Source organism: Lathyrus oleraceus, chromosome 5, assembly GCF_024323335.1.
Source record: "Lathyrus oleraceus cultivar Zhongwan6 chromosome 5, CAAS_Psat_ZW6_1.0, whole genome shotgun sequence".
NCBI lineage: Eukaryota > Viridiplantae > Streptophyta > Magnoliopsida > Fabales > Fabaceae > Lathyrus > Lathyrus oleraceus.
Genome location: NC_066583.1, coordinates 462649233 through 462670264, shown reverse-complemented (window position 1 = coordinate 462670264; position 21032 = coordinate 462649233). Strand labels below are relative to the sequence as shown.

Sequence of the window (21032 nt, the reverse complement as noted above, 5' to 3'; positions counted from 1 at the left end):
CTGAATAGCACTGAGCAAAAACCCAAAGAAAACTTCAACAACAGATTCATACATGACCTGCTGATATTGGAAAAGATACAAAGCAACATCGTTGGAGTTTCCTAACACGAAAAACCTCCAAGCTTCTGGAAATTCCTCAGGATGATAAATCATACATGACTTTCACGGAACCATCAGGAAAGATAGGGTAATTAAACTCTCTGTACGTGCCAACAACAATTGGACTTTTAACCGTAAGTAAAGGACTACAACCAACTTTTAACGGAGTTTGCCAACAATAATTGGACTTGATGAAAGCCAATAGTAAATAAATACCGACTACAACGGAGTTTGCCAGCAACAACTGGACTTGAAATGATGTTGGCGACAACCAAACTTCAGATATCAATCACAAATGTATTTACAAACAGACTGACAGTGATGCCAACGACAATTGGGTTTAAAATAAATGTTGGTTACAACCCGACCTTAAAGGATACCAGTTACAACTGGATTTGGTCAAAAACACTGGTGACAACCAGACTTAACAGACGATGCCAGTAACAACTGGTCTCAGAGGTCGAGGGATACAATCAACAACGAGACCTGAGATTATGCAAATGAGCGCGAAGCACTTCGGGCTATGCATGATTTGGATTTTGCTTATATGCATGATGTATGGATGATCATGAAATGCAAATGCTGACAATATACAGACTGGAAATTAGGGAAAGCTTTATGGAGGTACTGAATCCTCAACACCAATAACTCAACCAAAGGAGTGAGTAAATGCATCAAAGGAGGATCTATTAAGCTGAAAAGTTACAACTGGCCCAGTAATCCTTCCAGAGAATGATAAAATTGTGCTCTCTGGAGATAGATGTTGATCATCCAGGGGGAGTCTTGCAACTTGAGACTTACGGGGAAAGACGAAAGATTTCCTTTTAATATTTCCACATGTCAAAGCAAAAATTGTGTTTCTCAATATGTTGAAAAATTCTTTTTTGGAGTTCAAAATTTCATTATTAACAAATAAATGACATTTTGCATAACAAAGAAAATCAGAGAAAAACAGCAAATGATAGAATTTGATGGGCAAACTTGTATTTATTCAAGAATGGTAGCACGCAAATGGCGTAGCTCCATGGAATGTTACAAATTTGAAAATGGCAATAGGGAAAGGTTTACATTGAATCACAATGACTACTACTACCCTAATAACAATGACTCCATGAGACCTCGCTTCTGAAGGGAGTAACTAAATTGATCTTTCATTTTTAGCTCTTCTGTGTTGATCAGTGACGAACCGATGCAGTCTATGCCTTTTGTCCCTAATTTTTGTCTGGATCGCCCTTTCGGGTTTTCAATCCACCGGGACGCTCCTTTTTTGCCTAAGTCGCCCTTTCAGGTTTTCGACTTAGCGAGCTACCATTTTTTTTTATCCCTAACTTTTGCCTGGACCGCCCTTTCGGGTTTTCAGTCCACCGGGATTTGTCAGGCATAGTATCTTTTGACTGCATCAGAGTTCACAGGGTGACTGAGCTCTTCGCCATCCATAGTTGTGAGAAATAGAGCACCTCCAGAGTATGCTCTCTTTACAACGTATGGGCCTTCGTAGTTGGGAGTCCACTTCCCACGTGAATCTTTGTGTACTAGCAAGATCTTCTTAAGCACGAGATCTCCTTCCTTGAACTCTCGAGGACGGACCTTTTTGTCAAATGCCTTCTTGATTCGTTGCTGGTACAATTGTCCATGGCACAGAGCGGTCATACGCTTCTCATCAATGAGGTTAAGTTGATCATAGTTGTTTTGGATCCATTCAGCTTCGTCCAACTTGGCTTCCATCAATATTCTCGTTGAAGGTATCTCTACTTCGATTGGGAGGACTGCGTCCATCCCATACACTAAGGAGAATGGGGTTGCCCCTGTTGAAGTGCGGACTGAGGTCCGGTATCCATGCAAAGCAAAGGGTAGCATCTCGTGCCAATCCTTATAAGTTTTCACCATCTTTTGCAGGATCTTCTTGATATTTTTATTGGCAGCTTCAACAGCACCGTTCATATTTGGACGGTATGGAGAAGAATTATGGTGGTCAATCTTGAAACTCTCACATAATTCTGTCATTGTCTTATTGTTCAAGTTTGAACCGTTGTCGGTGATGATCTTGCTTGGGATTCCATAGCGACAGATAATCTCTTTCTTGATAAAGCGAGCAACCACATGTCTCGTCACATTGGTGTAGGAAGCAGCCTCTACCCATTTAGTAAAGTAATCGATGGCGACCAGGATGAAGCGGTGACCATTGGAAGCTTTAGGCTCTATGGCACCAATCATGTCGATGCCCCACATTGAGAAAGGCCAAGGTGATGTTAAAACATTCAAAAGTGTTGGCGGCACATGCACCTTATCTAAATAAATTTGGCATTTATGACATTTTCTTGCATAGCTGAAACAATCGGACTCCATGGTCAACCAGTAATAGCCAGCTCTCAAAATCTTCTTCGCCATGGCATGTCCATTGGCATGGGTTCCAAAGGATCCTTCATGAATCTCCTTAATTAACATGTCTGCTTCGTGTCTATCCACGCATCTGAGCAGAACCATGTCATGGTTTCTCTTGTAAAGCACGTCATTACTCAAAAAGAATTTGGATGATAACCTTCTCAGAGTTTTCTTATCCAACAATGTAGCATCTTCTGGATACTCTTGTCTTAAAAGATATCGCTTGATGTCATGAAACCATGGTTTACCATCAGTTTCTTCTTCAATCAGTTGGCAGTAGGCAGGCTCATCTCTTTGCTCGATTCGAATAAGTGGAGCTTCATTATGGAATCTGACTTGGTACATTGATGCTAATGTTGCCAAAGCGTCCGCCACTTGATTTTCTACTCTTGGGATGTGATGGAAAGTGATATCGTCGAAGTATTCTATCATCTTCACAACATGAGCGCGATACGGGATCAGCTTCGCATCACGAGTTTCCCATTCACCTTTGACCTGATAGATCACCAAGGCTGAATCTCCATACACCTCAAGGATCTTGATTCGGAGATCAATTGCAGCTTCAAGACCAAGGATACAAGCTTCATATTCAGCGACATTATTCGTACAATCAAAGCACAACCTCGCTGTGAAAGGGGTAAAGCCACCATTTGGGTTCATCAAAACAGCTCCCACACCATGACCACTGTAATTGGAAGAACCATCAAACGCGAGCTTCCATCGAGATCCTGGTTCGGGTCCTTCATCTGGGCCTGGGATCTCACAATCCTTTATCACCATTATATCCTCATCGGGGAAATCGAACTTCAATGGATGATAGTCTTCAACTGGTTGGTGAGCAAGATACTCTGCTAACACACTTCCCTTAATTGCCTTCTGGGTCACGTACCGGATGTCGTACTCTGACAAGAGCATCTGCCAACGGGCAAGTCTTCCAGTCAAGGCCGGTTTCTCAAAGATATACTTTATTGGATCCATCTTCGAGATCAACAAAGTAGTATGGCAAATCATGTACTGCCTCAAACGACGAGCAGCCCATGCTAGCGCGCAACAAGTTTTCTCTAAAAGTGAATATCGACTTTCACAATCAGTAAACTTTTTGCTCAAATAGTAAATAGCATGTTCTTTCCGACCAGTTTCGTCATGTTGCCCCAGCACGCATCCCATTGACCCTTCAAGCACAGTCATATACATGATTAATGGCTTTCCTGGGACAGGTGGAATTAAAATAGGAGGCTCTTGCAAGTATTGACGAATCTTCTCAAAAGCATTTTGACAATCAGAATTCCATTCAACAACTTGATCTTTTCGAAGCAATTTGAAGATAGGCTCACACGTGGCCGTCATGTGTGAGATAAACCTTGAGATGTAATTCAAACGTCCAAGGAAACCTCTGACCTCTCGCTCGGTGCGTGGAGCAGGCATTTCTTGTATAGCTCGGACCTTGTCAGGGTCCACCTCAATTCCTCGTTGACTAACGATGAAACCAAGCAACTTCCCTGAACGGACACCAAATGTGCATTTTGCAGGGTTTAATCGTAATCTAAATTTTCTGAGGCGTTCAAAAAGCTTCTTCAGATGGTTCATATGAGCTTCTTCATTCTGAGATTTAGCGATCATGTCGTCAACATAGACCTCTATCTCCTTGTGCATCATATCATGGAAAAGAGTGACCATAGCTCTCTGGTAAGTTGCCCCAGCATTTTTGAGACCGAAAGGCATTACCTTATAGCAAAAAGTGCCCCAAGGGGTAATAAAAGTGGTTTTCTCCATGTCATCTGGAGCCATCTTGATTTGATTGTATCCCGAAAAACCATCCATAAAGGAGAAGACAGCAAATCTTGCAGTATTGTCTACCAAAGTATCAATGTGTGGTAGAGGGAAATCGTCCTTTGGACTAGCTCTGTTCAGATCCCTATAGTCAACACACATCCTCACCTTTCCATCCTTTTTGGGCACAGGTACAATATTAGCTACCCATTATGGGTACTTCGCCACTGCGAGAAAACCAACGTCAAATTGTCGTTTGACTTCTTCACGAATCTTCAGAGCCATATCTGGTCTTGTTCTTCGGAGTTTCTGTTTTACTGGCGGGCAGTCTGGCTGAAGTGGCAGCTTATGCTCAACGATGTCGGTGTCTAGACCTGGCATATCCTGGTATGACAATGCAAATACATCCACATATTCTTGTAGCAGCTTGACCAATCTCTCTTTGATGCTTGCTTCAAGCGTGGTGCCGATCTTGACTTCTTTCTTCTCTTCCTCTGTGCCAAGGTTGATTGTTTCCACCGGTTCTTCATGTGGCTGAAGGGCTTTGGACTCGTGCTCGAGCAGCCTTGCCAGTTCGTCGGGGATGTAACAATCTTCTTCAACCTCCTCTTCCGCTTGGTAGATATGGGAGTCAAAGTTATGAGAGGTAGTAAAGTCATTGGATTCAACGGGGTTATCATTTATTCTGCATGTTTGAATGATTGATTTCTTTTAGAAAAAGTAAAAATAAAAAATGCATAAATGAAATATTTTTTTGTTTTTGAAAAGATTGCCATTTTCTTATGAGAAAGCCAAGTAAATGAATAAGAAGAATTTAACAAAATGTCTTTCATTCATTGATAATGATTATTTGAACATGAAAAGGGGCCCTACAACATGATCCATTAGCCTTGGGCAGAGCTAAGGATTTGAAAGGAAAATACGACAATTATTACTTTGACAAAGGAAAAATTTCGGGGATCTCAACCGCCTTCCAGTTGTTCAAAGCTGTCTCACACCGGTAAACCAAACATGGCTCATCTTCATTTGCGGTGCTATCTTCAATTGCATTGACTTGATCTCCATGGATGAATCCTGTGCTGAGGAATACTTCCTGGATGCTTCGGGTGTTGTCCTTTGTAGGGACTCGGGCTCCTTTCGCAGCGGAAGGCACATATCCCAAACCAAAGCGATCATGCTTCTCGCGAATATCAATAAGATGTCCCCAACCTTCAGGGTTTCCTCCTTCAATACTAGACTTTGCGCTCTTCAGAGACGCGAAAGATGAACAAGCTTTCCCAACAGGGTCCTTCATTTCCACAAAAGTGGCATTGGCTATTTCAAGAGCTTGGAAAGAAGTTTCCAAAGCGTCCTCATCAGCCTCAATGTATCTGAAGGATGAAAGGTGACTGACCACAAAGTCCTCCTCTCCAGAAATGATGATTAATTGATTGTCCACTACAAACTTCATTTTTTGGTGTAAAGTGGAGGTAACTGCCCCTGCAGCATGAATCCAGGGACGCCCCAATAAGCAGCTATATGCTGGATTAATATCCATGACTTGGAAATTAATCGGGAATACATGAGGGCCAATCAATATGGGCAATTCAACCTCTCCAATCATTGTTCTCCTGGAACCATCAAAAGCTTTCACTACCAAGGCACTGGGCTTCATAGCTGGTCCTTGATAAGATAATTTGGCGAGTGTTCTCTTCAGCATAACATTCAGAGAAGATCCGGTATCAACCAACACTCTTGCCAAAGCATCATCTTTGCATTTCTTTTGATTTTTTTTTTCTCTGATTTTGCACCCTCCTCTTTTTTCTCTTTTTTTTTTCTTCTTTTTGATAATGCCCCAGTTGGCTGTTCTGCTGATTCTCGAGATGCAGCTGAGTGTGATCTTCTTTTCTTGCTCAAGAAGTCGGGAAATCTCGTCAGGAATCCCTTCAATCATCATCTTCTTCCGCTTCGAATACAGGGAATTCAAAATTGGGAGATGACGTCCGATCATTATGTTCAATGGGTTTGAGAAACAACCTGCATAAAGATTTTGAGTATAAAAAGCACTTTGAAAATCAAACAAGACAATCGTTATGCAGATGAAAAGATTGCTTTTATTCTTGTTTTTTAGGGTTTTTTGTGATCACCAATTTCATGCAAAAAGCAAAAAGGAAAAACAAATGTTTAACATGAATTTATTTGAATGAAAATATCATTGCACAAAATGTTGCCAACAATGCCATCACTTCTCCTTTTGGCATGGGAGAAGGGTTTTTAAACAAAGTGATTACTACTCTGACTTATGAACAACTGTAGGAACGCCCACAGTGACCCAATTGTGATAGATCCCGCCGGGGATGACAACTGTCAGTATCCTTTGCATCAGCAGCTTCTGCTTTCTGAACAACCCTTCTGAAGAAAAAGTCGGCGCCAACCCAGGACTTGTGAGCTTCAAGCTTGATTAGCATTGGGACCTAAGTCTTCCAAAATCAGAATACCTGACCTCACAAGGTCTTGAACCTTCATCTTCAGCTGGAAACAACTATCCACATCATGACCAGGAGCACCCGAATGATACACACAATGCTGTTCAGGCCTATACCACCACCGAGGGTTGACAGGTATGGGCGGCGGTTCTCTGGGTGTAATCAAGTTCCGCTCTAACAGAGAGGGATACAGTTCGGCGTAGGACATGGGGATTGGATCAAAAGTGATCTTCTTCCTCTCATTACTTGTACTGGCTTGATTACCGTTGTGAGGCTGGTAAACCTGCTGTTGAGGACGAGGTTGTTGATGCTGATATTGCTGAACTGGTCTTCTCTGCTGTTGTTGAGGTTGAGTTGCTGGAATAGTCACAACAGCAGCCTGACGAAACTGTCCTCTGTTTGCACTCCTCCGACGGTGCACAACATTTGTTTCACTTTCTCCCCTTTTGGGTGCCCCAGAGAATGTCTTCTTAGAACCGGAAGAACTTGAAAAGCCAGGATGGCGAACCGGAGCGCGGGTTGCTCTGACATTAACAGTCTCTGCAGCAAGAGGCTGTTCACTAATTCTGATCCCCTTCAATTCATCACCCACGGCATAATCATTGACGAGAATAGTGACAGCAGCATTCTCATGAACAGGTACATCCACTGGTGGAGCACGGTGGACTGGTGGAATCACAGCTTCCAGTCTCTGGGCTAAGGCACGCAGCTCCTCTTGCCCCTGAACAACTCCTTGCATCATTGTCATGAACTGGGCCATGTTCGCCCTCATCTCAGCCAACTCAGTCTGAACCTGATCCATACTTCTTTGATGATTGAGTCTGGTCGCGGCGTGGACGGTGATCAACAATCCTGTCTCAGTCAAAACCCAAAGTGAGAAGTCTCTCCCAAGCATGTCTGTAATGCAAGGATGATATGTGTATGATATGCATATGATGCGAATGCTATTTTATCATGAATGATCCTGAAAAGGATATGCGTATGCGAGTTAACTTTTTTCATGCATTATATTTTTTTGAAAATAAATATGCTATGATGCAAATGATGGAGCCAAGACTGGCAGGAATTGGCATCTGAGGAACCATCTGAAACCCCAAAGTCATCTGAGGAGCTGGCATCTGAACCCAAATCTGGAGAACTGAGTCACCATCTGAGCGAGTACCCTCAAATTCAGCCCAGGGATCCGAAATAAACGGAACCCTCTGATCAATACCAGGGTCAAACCTCCGGCGTCCAGAAATATATGTCCAGAATTTATAGTCACCATCAGTACCGGGAGTCACCAACTGTACCTGTTAAAATGATCAATCCCCCCCACTCACGGGTGTCATCTAGGCCAGGGTAAGGTCGAGAGAAACGCAGCATAAATAACCTTTCGCAGAATATCATCCTGTGCACACCCGATGTATGCACCGATAATACCCCACCAGGGTCTGAACTGCTCGTGATATCAATGTTCCGCTAAGTGGCGCAATACCACCCGCTTCCCATGAATCACTCTATTCCTAGGTATCCTAGATTTCACTCATGGTCTGGGTATTGGACCTTTTACCTCAACTGACTCCCACCCCACAAAGAAAAACAGACAACCAGCCAGGCAGAATGAATAATGAATATGAATGCAAACATTAATGCACACAATCAATGCAATCAATAAATGAAATGAACAAATAATGAATGCAATAAATAAACATAGCACAAAGCAACCAAAACCCTAACCTAGAGAGCGCTAGGAGAGACTCGCTCAGGGAAGATGGACCAGCACAGGTCAACTTCTCTATATCCCCAGCAGAGTCGCCAGCTGTCGCATTACGCGAAAAACCGGCGGGAAAAGAAAGAACAACAGAGCCGCCACCGTGCGTTATTTATCCCAAAAGAGGGAAAGGAAACGCTCGAAGTAAACCTAGGAAAGAACATGGTCTCGCGACCAAAGATAATGGGTTCGGGAGTCGGTTATGCGAAGGGAAGGTATTAGCACCCCTACGCATCCGTCGTACTCGACGGGATCCACGCACAATAAAAAGGAAATTGGTTGCTAAAACACTGCTCAAACTCACACACACTGGCTGAAAGAGACACAAGAAACTGACTGAAACTGACTCGGCAGGATATCGTATCCTGGGCCTACTTAGTCTATCAGGCATAGACATCAAAGTCGAAGTAGTTCGGACTGGGGAAACGACACATGCTCGCTAGGATATCGCATCCTATGCATACGTATCTCCTTTGGACGAAGGAGAATCAGAGCATTCGTAGCTCAGCTGACACGCACACAAACAAAACGAAACAACATAGGCGAACGTGGAGCCTGAATGCCAATCACTGGACTTATGTCAGCATCCGAACCTAAACGCACACAGGAAACCAACTGCCAATCGCTGGACTTATGTCGGACTCCAACCAGAACACACACAAGGGTGGTTAAGACACAAAGGGTTAAAAAAGGAAAAGGGCGCCCGGAGAGATCAGCTCAATCTCCTGCCTACATACTTCATCTGGTGTGAAGATCAGGGCGATGTAGTTCCCCTACGCAGGGATAAAGGATCTAGCCTAACCAGATAACAGAGGGAGACACAACTCTAGGGAGACTACGACTCGAGCCTAGATGTTGTCATGCAAAGTCGTCCCTAAGTTAAGGTTTCTAGCTAACTTGCACAGGAAGCAAGCCTATCCTAAACATGACTTGCACAGGAAGCAAGCCACACCTAACCTAACTTGCACAGGAAGCAAGGGTCTCGATTGCAACTAGGGCAAGAGAAAGGGGAGGTCTTAATCGCAACGAGGGCGAGAGAAAAGAATTAGTGTTAGTTGTTAGTCAAACTCGACAAGACATCGCATCTCGTGCCTACGTATCTCATCTGAACATGAGAATCAGAGTTGCCGTAGTTCGGCCACGGAGGGACAAAGGTCTCGATTGCAACTAGGGCAAGAGAAAGGGAAAGTCTCGATCGCAACGAGGGCGAGAGAAAGGAAAAGGCTCGATCGCAACGAGGGCGAGAGAAAGGAAAAGGCTCGATCGCAACGAGGGCGAGAGAAAGGAAAAGGCTCGATCGCAACGAGGGCGAGAGAAAGGAAAAGGCTCGATCGCAACGAGGACGAGAGAAAGGAAAAGGCTCGATCGCAACGAGGGCGAGAGAAAGGATCGCAACGAGGGCGAAAGCAAACAAGGATTAGTCTAAACTAAACCTAACTTGCACAGGAAGCAAGTCAAACAAACATACAAGCACAGGTAGCACACACTATATACACACAAGGGGCTCACACAAGGGTTAGGTTTTAGTCGAGGGGTCATATCAACCTCAACAAACAAACCTCTGGAAATGGATGATGGTGCTCTTAACCTTGACATTGAGAGCCAAGGTGAAGCAGATGAAAGGAGATGAGGGGTGTGCCTCATTGCTCTTATCCCTGGCCAGGGAGAGCATTTGAATATCAGAAGGTGTGGGAGTTCAGAATGGGGGAACTCTATCCACAAGTGACTCTATGGATCTTGGGCTTTTACCCACTATGCATCAACACAGGTAGTGTGAGCAATGTGAGTGACACACAGACTAGCAGGGGATAGGTTGCTTATCCCTTGGGTTCTGCCAATTGCCTCTTCACTTAGGAGGTCTTTGACTATGTACAAGGACAAGATTTAAACATACACAAACATTGCCTCTTAAGGAGGACTTCAGACAGTTGCCTGGCCAAGTAACAGGCCAGGTCTTCCAGACTACATGAAGAAAAAGGGATTACCTCAAAGCAAATTGCTAAATAGCAAAGCAAAGCAAGTTCTAAGCAACTAATGGTACCTGAAATAGTCAAACAGATCAGTACACAGTTCAGAAGTTTAAGCAAAAGGAAGTAGGAATGAACAGTTAAATCAACAGACAAATGTGCAAAAGCACAAGACCCAAATCATATGAGTCAAGCCACCTACAAAACAAAGGTTAGCTCATGATAAACAGATAAACCCAATCAACTTGCAAAAGTTTCTTTGAAGCACTTGTAGCTTAACCTGAAACATGAACTCAATTATAAGCCACAGGACCACTAGGACAAGCCTAGGGTCAAAAATAAATGAGAAAGTCAAAACAGCAAGCCATATCCAATCAAAATCAAATTCAATCATTTAAGAAGCAAACCCAATTGGTTTCAAGTTCATATCATGCATCATCATCAATTCATAAGCAAAAGAAGTCAAAACATGGCAAATGAAAGCTCATAGAAGTCAACAGAATGACTAAGCTCAAAAGCAAACACAATCAATTCCAAAAATCATCAAATAATTCATGCTCAACCAAAATCCATAACATGACATGCATATAAAATTTCAGCTCATTTGGATCATGGGAAGATGGTCAATTAAAATCAGAAAGTCAAAACAATTTCAAGCATGCACAAAGAAGTCAAACAAACATGTATCAACTTCAAAAAATCATAACTCCATGACAACAGATGAGAAATGAATGGGATCAACACCAATGCAAAGCTTAAGATGTCTAGTATGCACATGTAAAATTTCATGATCATCCAACAAAGTATGAGAATTTCCCAAATGGAATGGCAAGATGTATCACACAAAGTCAACAATTGACTAGGCAGGGGAGAAAAATCTCAAACAATTAGGAAATGGCATAATTAATTCCAAGAAAATTCACACATAAACTAGACATATACAAGTAGGTTCATGCAAAATTTCACATTAATTGGAGCTCAGGAAGCATGTCATCAAAAATCATGAAATTGCATATCAATGGTGTGACACAAATTGTCACACCCTAGTTCAAAAATTCACAACTCAGCAACCAAATAAGATAAATTCAAGAACTCTATATCAAAATCACCATGAATGAGTGTAGATTAAGCACAAAAAATTTCAGGGTCATTGGATATATCCTCATCATTTCACAATTGAATTGGTAAGATGTACAAAATATGCATACATGAGCAAAACCCTAATGCCATTAAAAATCCAGCCATCCAAAAAATCAGCAAAAATCATGATAAAATAATAGAGATCAAACAGGACATGATGCAAAAAATTTCATGAAATTTGGATTTGAAATGCACGAGTTATGAATTTTGTAAGATGGGCATCAATTTGGAATAAACATCAAGAACAAGCATGGTTTAATAGGTCAAAGTGTTGACCGGTGGCAATTTTGTGAATATGCACATCATTAAACAAAACGCAGCGTACAGGGCCACGAAATAGAATGTTTTGATTGGCTCATGTGGATAGCACAGTAACACGGCATGCAGCACACGTGAATAGTACAGAGTTCTGGGAAATAAATAGGGTTTGCTACAGCATTTAGGGTTCTTCGAAGGCTACAGTAACTTCATCATCAACAATCAATCGTGAAAAACAAACATGCCCAGAAACAGCAATTAACTACACCAATCGAATCAGCAAAGTATGCATAACACAAATCCAGCATCCATTATCATTAATTCGAGCTCACAAAAGAGTAATCAACAAAAACAAAGTTGAGCATAGAACTTTAAAGTCAGATTTCTCTTAACACAAGCAACCATTTCAAGTGATACAAAGTTCAATGGACTCAGCAAAGCATGAACTATCTAAAGCATGGCACGATTTTGGAAAATAAATGAATCGAAAACTAACCAAAAATGAAGCTCAGTGATGATTCAGTGTTTCTTTGGCCACAAATGCTTCAAACAGATGCACACGCGGGTCCTAGGAGGTGAATGGTTGAGATACTTTAGCTCAGCAAGGCTTGAAGATGCTCCAATCACAATTTGCCATGGAAGTGTGCTTTGAAAAACAGAACACGAGGAGGCTGCTACAGTGGGTGAATGGTGCTTCAAAACAACTCTCAATGATGGTCAGATGATGAAACAATGAAGGGATACTCGGGCTCTTTGGAAGTTTGAGCAGAAATTGCAAAATGTGGAAAATGGAAATTGAGAGAGAATGAGAGAATTCTGTGTGTAAAGGCTGCTGCTAGGGTTCCAATTCACAGAAAAAGTGATTTTATACTTCTGTTTTAACTCTCTTAATGCAATGCTAATCAAGTTTTGTTCAATTGACACCATTTGCTAATTTGCCAAGTTTGGTCCAAATGGAGGTATGATGGTAGTATGAGCTCGAAATGGGCCTTGCACAGGTCATAAATAACATTCTGAACTAATTCCAATTGGCCATTTGGATGGAAATCACTTAATTCAAAAAGTCAAAATTGCACCTCACTTGAAATTAAACATGCTAGGTTCAAAAGTGCCATTTTGATTGGCAATGTTTTGGCACATGAAATTTATATTTTTGGAAAGAGGAGGTTAAATGTGGTTTGTTGGAAAAAACCTCACCAATTTTGGCCAAATGGTTTGAGAGATATGGCCTTTTGAAGTTCAAGATTTTGTGAAAATGAATTGATCATATCTTGACAACCATACATGGGAATTGAGAGTTCTTGGACTTTTTGGAAATGGGAGAACAAGATCTTCAACTTTCATGTTGGGCAAAAATTCATTTGAAGCTTGTATCATGATGTAAGTTTGGGATCAAGAAGTTTCCAGTTTTGGCAAATTCCAATTACAGGTCCAGTTTCTATTTTTGGAAATTTTCTGATTGGCTTCAAATTCTTCAATGATATTGTTTGCCATGATACATGAGGCCTATTGGGACATGAATAAGCTCTCTCAAACCAAATCCATCCATCAAAACCATAAAATCATCCACAGTTGACCAAGTTTGACTTTCTAGGGTTTCTGACTGACTGTGCATGGACTGATGACCTCTGAGCCTCCAATCTTTGACTTAAGCACTTCAAATGGACCCCCAAGTCATGTGAACATGTTGGACCAACCCTAGGGCCTTGGCTCCTTGAGAAACACCCTTGCTTGCTTGGTTGACTGATCTCCTGATCAGTTTGACCTAATTTCTTGATTGGCTTGCACTTGAGGCAAATGGGACAATGCAATGCTATGCAGTGGACCATGATATGTTATGACCTAATATGAGAATGTATGTACAATGATAGGTGCAAATTTGAGGTGCTACACACGATTGTGATTTTGTCCATCCTCAGGTAACTCCTCTCCACTGAAGCTCAAAGTATTGCAGGCTGTGATATTTGCAACTACCCCATCAAACTGGTCTACCGTTATGCTTTGTGTTACATGAGCTTGTGCAAGCACCTTCAACAAAGCTTCCCTATGGGCTTGGGAGTTCAATAACAGAGATAGAATAGAGATTTTAGATGGCGTTTGATGCAGCTGATCCACAACCTTGTAGTCACTTCTCTTGATCAACTTCAAGAATTCAACAGCATCTTCGGATTGAACCACTTCGGGTTCTTTAGTGGGAGCTACAACTGTTGATCCCTTGTTTGGCCCTTGAGGAGTTACATTGAATTCGGGCGCATAGACTCGACCACTACGGGTCATTCTGCTCATCCCTGCAATATTGGTGACGTCTTCACTTACAGCTTTTGTCACCTCAGCGTCTGAACTTCCTTCCACAACCTTATCCACAGCAGTAATCTCATATTTCCAAGGCACGGCCTTGGTGCTCTCATATGGAAAAGGCGCGGGCATACATATCTCGATAGGCGACAACTCACTATTCACTGGAACCACTCCACCACTATAATATGGGATCTCGACCGGTTCAGGTAAATTGAAACAAGGTTCAATTACCAACACGTCTTCGTTCTTTGCAACACTGGAGACTTGAAGCACTCCTTTATCCATCAGATCTTGAATGTTGTCTCGTACCACCTGACATCCCTTTGGGTGTGTGGCACACTCTTTACAGTTGTCATGATCAACATTAACCAGGCCAGCTTCCACCAATCGGGCATGGAATGCTGCCAAAGGAGTCTTAACATCCTCCACCTTATCAACCGTAACACCAACATAAACGTCTTCAATGGCGTTTACCGCAGGATCTCCATGGGGAGGAAGAGGATTGTTCTTCACATTCGGTCCCATGTCCTTAAAAGACAAGATCTTGCTCTCAATCAATTCCCGAACCCTATGCTTCAGAGCGTAACAACCCTCTAGGTCATGCCCGGGGGCACCTTCGTGAAAAGGACAGTGTGCATTAGGGTTGTACCACAGAGGCAGACGATCAGGTGGAGGTCCCATAGGTCTGGGAACCACCAAACCCTTTTGCAACAAGGAGGGATAAAGCTCAGTGTAGGACATTGGAATTGGATTGAAGGTCACCCTCTCCCCTTGTCTCCTATTTTGGTTCTGAGCATTCTGCCTCGGCGCTTGAGCTCTCGGTTGTTGATAAACAGGAGCTGCCGGTGCTTGTTGATAAGCTGGCGGAGCCACGGCACGTTGTTGAATTGGAGCTGGTCGGTAAGCTGGAGGCGCTTGATAAGCCTGAGCAGGCTGTTGATTGAATGCAGGCGTCACAGCAGCTACGTACGGCTGAGGAGCGTACTGGACTGGATACATGGGTTGTTGATAGGGAATCGGTTGTTGAACATACTGCTGAGGTGGATATTATTGTGGTCTCCTTCTTGGAAGAGCTCTTCCTTGACCAGCAGTCACAACATTTGTTTCCCCTTCCTTCTTTCTAGGAAACCCTCCAGAGAACTTCTTTGGATTAGCATTTGAAGTTCCAGCTACAGCCGCCAATTTTCCATTCCTCACACCATATTCAACGCGAGCTCCTATAGCAACAAGCTCGGAGAATCCCAAAGAAGCACTTCCAACCATCTTCTCGTAGAATTGGGGTTGGACAGTATCGATGAACAGTTCGGCCAATTCCTTTTCAGCAAGAGGTGGCTCAACTTGAGAAGCCAACTCCCTCCATCTTTGAGCATACTCCTTGAAGGATTCCTTGTCATGTTGGAACATGCTCTGCAACTGTCTTCTGTCAGGCGCCATGTCCATGTTGTATTTATAGTGCTTTATGAACGCGTCTGATAGGTCTTGGAAACACCTGATCCTGTTCTGATCCAGACTTAAATACCACTTGGAAGGAGCCCCACTCAAGCTATCCTAAAAGCAGTGGATCATCGGCTTGTCATCCTCCACGTGTGCAGCCATTTTGCGGTAATACATGATGAGATGGCTTTTTGGACAAGTATGCCCCTTGTATTTGTCGAAGTCTGGGGTTTTGAATTTTGCTGGAATCACCAACCCGGATACAAGGCACATTTCTTTGGCAGCAGATCCAAAGACGTGGTCTCCTTCTAGATCTCGAAATTTCTTCTCAAGGAGCTGCATGTTCTCCTTTACCTCCCTGAAATCTTCAAACCTCACTTCGTCACCAGCAACGGTTGAGTCAACAGTCTGATACATGTGGTTTTGATCTTCATAATGAGGAACATGCCTAGCATAGGCGGTTGGTGGAACCACAGTATGGATGACTGGACGTGCGTCGGTGTAAACTGGTAATGGCACAGCTTATTGGACAGATTGCCCCATTTCGTGCACCACCTCCGCTCGGGGGACAAAGTCATAGGGTAGCCCATACAGAGGAAGGGTTGAGGGTAATGTCCTTTGAGGTGGGACTTCCACTGCTGGGCCCGTGGTCTCTGAAATCACGGTTGCTTGTGGAATCTCAAACCTGAAGGTTAAAGCTTGCAGCATCTCTCGCATCTGGGACATGCCTCCTTTGATTTCGTCTAGTTCAGCTCTAACTCGGGCGCTCTCTTGTTCTTGTTCAGCCATTCTCTGTCTTGCTCTGGCGCGAGTATTATACTGATGTTGAAAATTCAGCGTGAAACTGGTGGAAGAAAGGGCGGAATGAGACTCTTTTTTTTTTTGGAAAATGTATGAATGCATGTATGGATGCATTTTGTTTTTTTTTATGCGTATGCAATGAATGGATGGATGCAATGTTTTTTTTTGGTACAGGTTCAAAGGTTCGAGGTATGGATAAGTCTGATTGCTTTGTATAGAACATGGTTCTCACCAGGTATGGTCTAAGTTTTTTTTTATAAAAGTTCCTAGAGTCATGGATCCATTAGACTGTTTGCTACCTGCGGCAACTTACTTGCCGGACATCAACTCCATCTAAAGAATCTACTCTAAGTGAGGTTCTCGCATCAATCTAACGAGAAATACATCTCGCAGACCCACACTACGCAACCATCTTTCCTAGTAGGGCAAAGAACTAAGGTTCTACAAATGGTTCTCAGAGTCATGGATCCTAAAGAAAATATCGAAGCTTACGGCAACTTACTTGCCGAGCGACAACATCCTCTCAAGAATCTACTCTAAGTAAGGTTCTCGTACCGACCCAACGAGAAATACATCTCGCGGACCCGTACTACTCAACCTCGTCCTATCTTATGTTTTTACTCGAGACTCGGGTAAAAAGTCTTTCCCACAAGGTTTGCAATCAGAGTATCCAAGTACCAAACCATGATCGAACCAATACAACAGATTCATATCAATATGACAATAGAGATAGTAAAAACAAAAAAGAAAAGCCACATAGGTAAACAAACAAAGGCACACAAATGACCCAACTAGGCTTGACTTACTTAGGTATTTGTCTATCCCCAGCAGAGTCGCCATCTGTCGCACCTCGAAAAAAATGGGGATACGACTACAAAGCGAAGCGCGATCGCACGCTCGCAATGATGGACTGAACAGAGTCGCCACCGAACTTTATTTATTCCTAAAAAGGAAAGGGGAAATATCGATAAAACCCAAGACAAATGAAAGGATAAGATATGGTCATCGCAACCAATATCAGGGTTCGGGAGTCGATTACGCAAGGGGAAGGTATTAGCACCCCTCACGTCCGTTGTACTCAACGGGAACCATTAGGTCAGTTGTGTGCGTTAATGTTAGTTTGAAATATTAGGCTTTTCGAATTATTAGGTGGGAAAGAAAGAAAGGATGAGAAGAGAATGTTTTTGGATTTTTGACGAAGGACTGAACCTAAGTTTTTTATTAGTGGGCCTGACAAGATTTACAAATCCTGCTCCTACGTATCTCAAAAGAGAAATCAAGGCTTACGTAGTTCTGGGTAGAAAAATGTTTGTTTGTGGGTCGATTTTAGTGAAAGCTACTTTGTGTCAAATCGACGAAAACATTGTTGGACTACCCAAAACAGGTGGAGAAACATTGCCTTGCATTATTTTGAAACAAAGTACCTTTCATTTGTGAAAAGGTTTAAGAGATCAATCGCACGGCGGCGAGGAAAGAAATTGATGGATTTGATGTGTTTTGAGTGATGGCGAGAACTTGGATGAGCGAGATATACATCTCGAATCCTAGTCTCAGGAGTGCACGGCATACGCCATGTTCCATTTCCATCTTTATTGAAAAAGTATTAAGTTAGGAATTAGGTATTTTGAAGTTTGAAAGACGAGTACTTGTGACCTACAAGCTCTTACAGCTTGGGTCTAATACTCGGGACTACGTTTGGACATTCCACCCAGGCAGTCTGTTTCTTTCCAATATTGCCAAGAAAATGATTCGAATATTTATAAATGTTTTGGAGGGAAGACGAATATTTATGGCTTGCAAGCTCTTACAGCTTGAGCCTAATATTCGGGATTACGACTGGATATTCCCTCCAGGTAATCTTTTTCTTCCAACTTTATTAAGAAGAGGTTTTGAATCTTGGGGTGTGAAAGAGAAGACGAATATTTATGGCTTGCAAGCTCTTACAGCTTGAGCCTAATATTCGGGATTATGACTGGATCTTCCCTCCAGGATAATCTTTTTCTTCATGTTTTATTTAGAAAAATGATTTGAATATTTGAGTGTTAAAGAGAAGACGAATATTAACGGCTTGCAAGCTCTTACAGCTTGAGCCTAATATTCGGGATTACGACTGGACATTCCATCCAGGTAATCTTTTTCTTCCAACTTTCGTTTAGAAAATGATTTTGAATATTTGAGTATTAAAGAGAAGACAAATATTAACGGCTTGCAAGCTCTTACAGCTTGAGCCTAATATTCGGGATTACGACTGGACATTCCATCCAGGTAATCTTTTTCTTCACGTTTTATTTAGAAAATGATTTGAATATTAAGTTAAAACAATTAAAGTACCGAGGTTTGAAATTATTGAAGGTTAAGTTGATGTTACTTAAGAGCTCATTGTAAGAAAGCCCAAGAGTAAGCCATGTGAAGAAAATAAATAACACAACAAATTATATTTACAAAACACTTAAAAGTTAAATCAAAGAAAGATAAAATCGGGATTTGCACGGATGGAAATTGAGGAACACACAAAACCTAAATAATGTGCTCAAAGCCGGTTTGCACATGTTGACAACAATTGAAATGTCATATGCGATTAATCGAAACGCGGTGAAATACTATCAATATATCGATAAAAATATTCATGGATAAATAACAAGAAAATTGTCAAATCCATAAATTACAAATCGATGTTTAACATTAAAATCAACAAGTGTTTACAAAAGGGAGAAAAAATAAAAATAAAAAAATAAATAAAAGGTTTAAAATAATAAAAAATGATAATAATAATAAAAACTAGTAGAAAATAAAAAATATGTTAAAAATAAAAAATGCTGAAAACCAAGGATTGAACCCAGAACTTAAGGTTTAACAAACAACATCTTTACCAACTCAACCAAATCGACATCAGATGCACCAAACCTTTTAAATAAAACACAAAAGTTGGAAAACAGTAACTACGAATAACAGAACTCATGTTGAAAACAGTGACTACGAATAACAAAACTCATGTTGAAAACAGTAACGATCCAAAGCTCAGTTTTCTTTCCATTTTTGAAAATCAAAATCTTAACAGCAAGTTAACATCACAAACAAACAGGCAACGGTGTTGCTAAATCAAACATGGAATTCAAAGCATAATCGAAATATGGAAATAAAGCTCGGAAAGGAAGCTAACCGGTTGCGGCGAGCTCGACCGACGAATGTGAGTAAGCGTTTTACCTGAACCGGTTTTGATCTTCTCGTCCGCTCTTCACCACCAAGAAAAACTATGGCTTTCTTTTCTTCTTGCCGTCGACTCCTCTTTCTCTTAGTGAACAGTAACAACGCTTTTGTGTTTTTTTTCAGAATCCTCTCTTCCCTATAGGTGAACAGCGGCGGCTATCCAAAACTTAGGGTTTTTTATGAATAGTGATTGCTTTTTATATATGACTCCTCCTCTCTGCTGTGCTGCTGTGTTTCCTCAGAGTAGTGGAGGTCTGCTGTGCAGTGGAGAGGTTTTGAATTTTGTCCATATCCAACTTGTGGTCCCCTTCTCAATTCTCTTCATTTTGAAAACTCTACTGTAAGAAAAACTTTCACCACTGTAACTTACTTAGCTGAAAAGTTTGTTTTAGAATTAACTGATTTTGTGTGTTGTTGTGGCAGCTTGACACGGTTTTGGTCTTGGCATGTCTTCAAAATTTGCAACCTTGAATGTGCTACTTATGTCATCCGGCGTGAAGTGAAATTCATTGCCATCTCTCATTGAGTCCACTTCAATTGGAATTGCTGTCATAGGATGATCTCTAGAGTGTGGTGGAGGAAGTCGGTCTGTATCTAGTACTTCAAAGCAAGCCTCGCACAAATCAAAATCAGGATAAATAATGCAATGCCACCTTCGCCTGTGTCAGCTGAGCCAGGAACTGGAACTACACCCTCAACACCATCATCTGCAGCTAACAATGTCTGTTTTGGAAAAGGGACATGAAGCAATCTCGAAGATATGGCCAAACTGCTAGCAGTCTGAACAGCTTCACCGGACGAAAAAAAAGAAGCTTCTTGAGTAATTCAACAGTAGGTGCTACACTGTGAACTCCTGAATCTTTTCCATGCAGAGCCAAGCATTCAGCATTTTAGTACTCAAAACCCTTAATTCTCTGTATATCTCAGCATATTTTGGATGAGTTTGGTTCCCAGTATAAAAGACTTCAACTTTACTGCCAGCTACAACAGAGCTCCAACCAGGTGTTTTCCTCAATCCTCGATCTCTGGCCAAGGATCTTACTTTAACTACTCCTTCCCATTTTCCGGTATTTGCATAGATGTTCAATAACAAAACATAATAGCCAACGTTCTCCGAATCAACTTCCAATAAGCGTTCTGAAGCTAATGTACCTAATTCTGCATTTCCATGTATTCTTCAAGCAGAGAGAAGAGCACCCCAGATGGATGCATCTGGTTGTACATGTATACTTCTCACTAAATCATAAGCTTTTTTTTTTCAAATATCCAGCTCTGCCAAGCAAATCAACCATACAGCCATAATGTTTCAAACTAGGCTCGATCCCATACTCTTTCTGCATAATATCAAAACATTCTTGGCCCTCATCAACTGAACCCGAATGACTACAAGCCGACAACAAAGATACAAAGGTAATATGATCTGCCTCCACACCTTCAGCTAGCATGTCTTTGAAAAGT

The 21032-nt window shown here is 41.9% G+C and overlaps 1 protein-coding gene across 3 annotated transcripts; it reads right to left on the bottom strand.

Annotated features, from left to right (window-relative positions):
- Positions 1–6413: 6413 nt before the first annotated feature.
- On the bottom strand, positions 6414–20374 carry LOC127085460 (uncharacterized). 3 transcript variants are annotated; one of them, XM_051025973.1, is made up of 3 exons: positions 12331–20374; positions 10455–10510; positions 6414–7568 (listed from the first exon to the last, which is right to left on the bottom strand). In XM_051025973.1, exon 1 carries the CDS (start codon positions 15129–15131, stop codon positions 13722–13724), a length of 1410 nt encoding a protein of 469 aa, XP_050881930.1. In that variant the 5' UTR covers positions 15132–20374; the 3' UTR covers positions 6414–7568; positions 10455–10510; positions 12331–13721. The 3 variants fall into 3 exon arrangements, with proteins under 3 accessions (XP_050881930.1, XP_050881931.1, XP_050881933.1); XM_051025974.1 differs by having other exon boundaries at positions 19528–19932; XM_051025976.1 differs by having other exon boundaries at positions 19572–19932.
- Between the last annotated feature and the right edge of the window lie 658 nt (positions 20375–21032).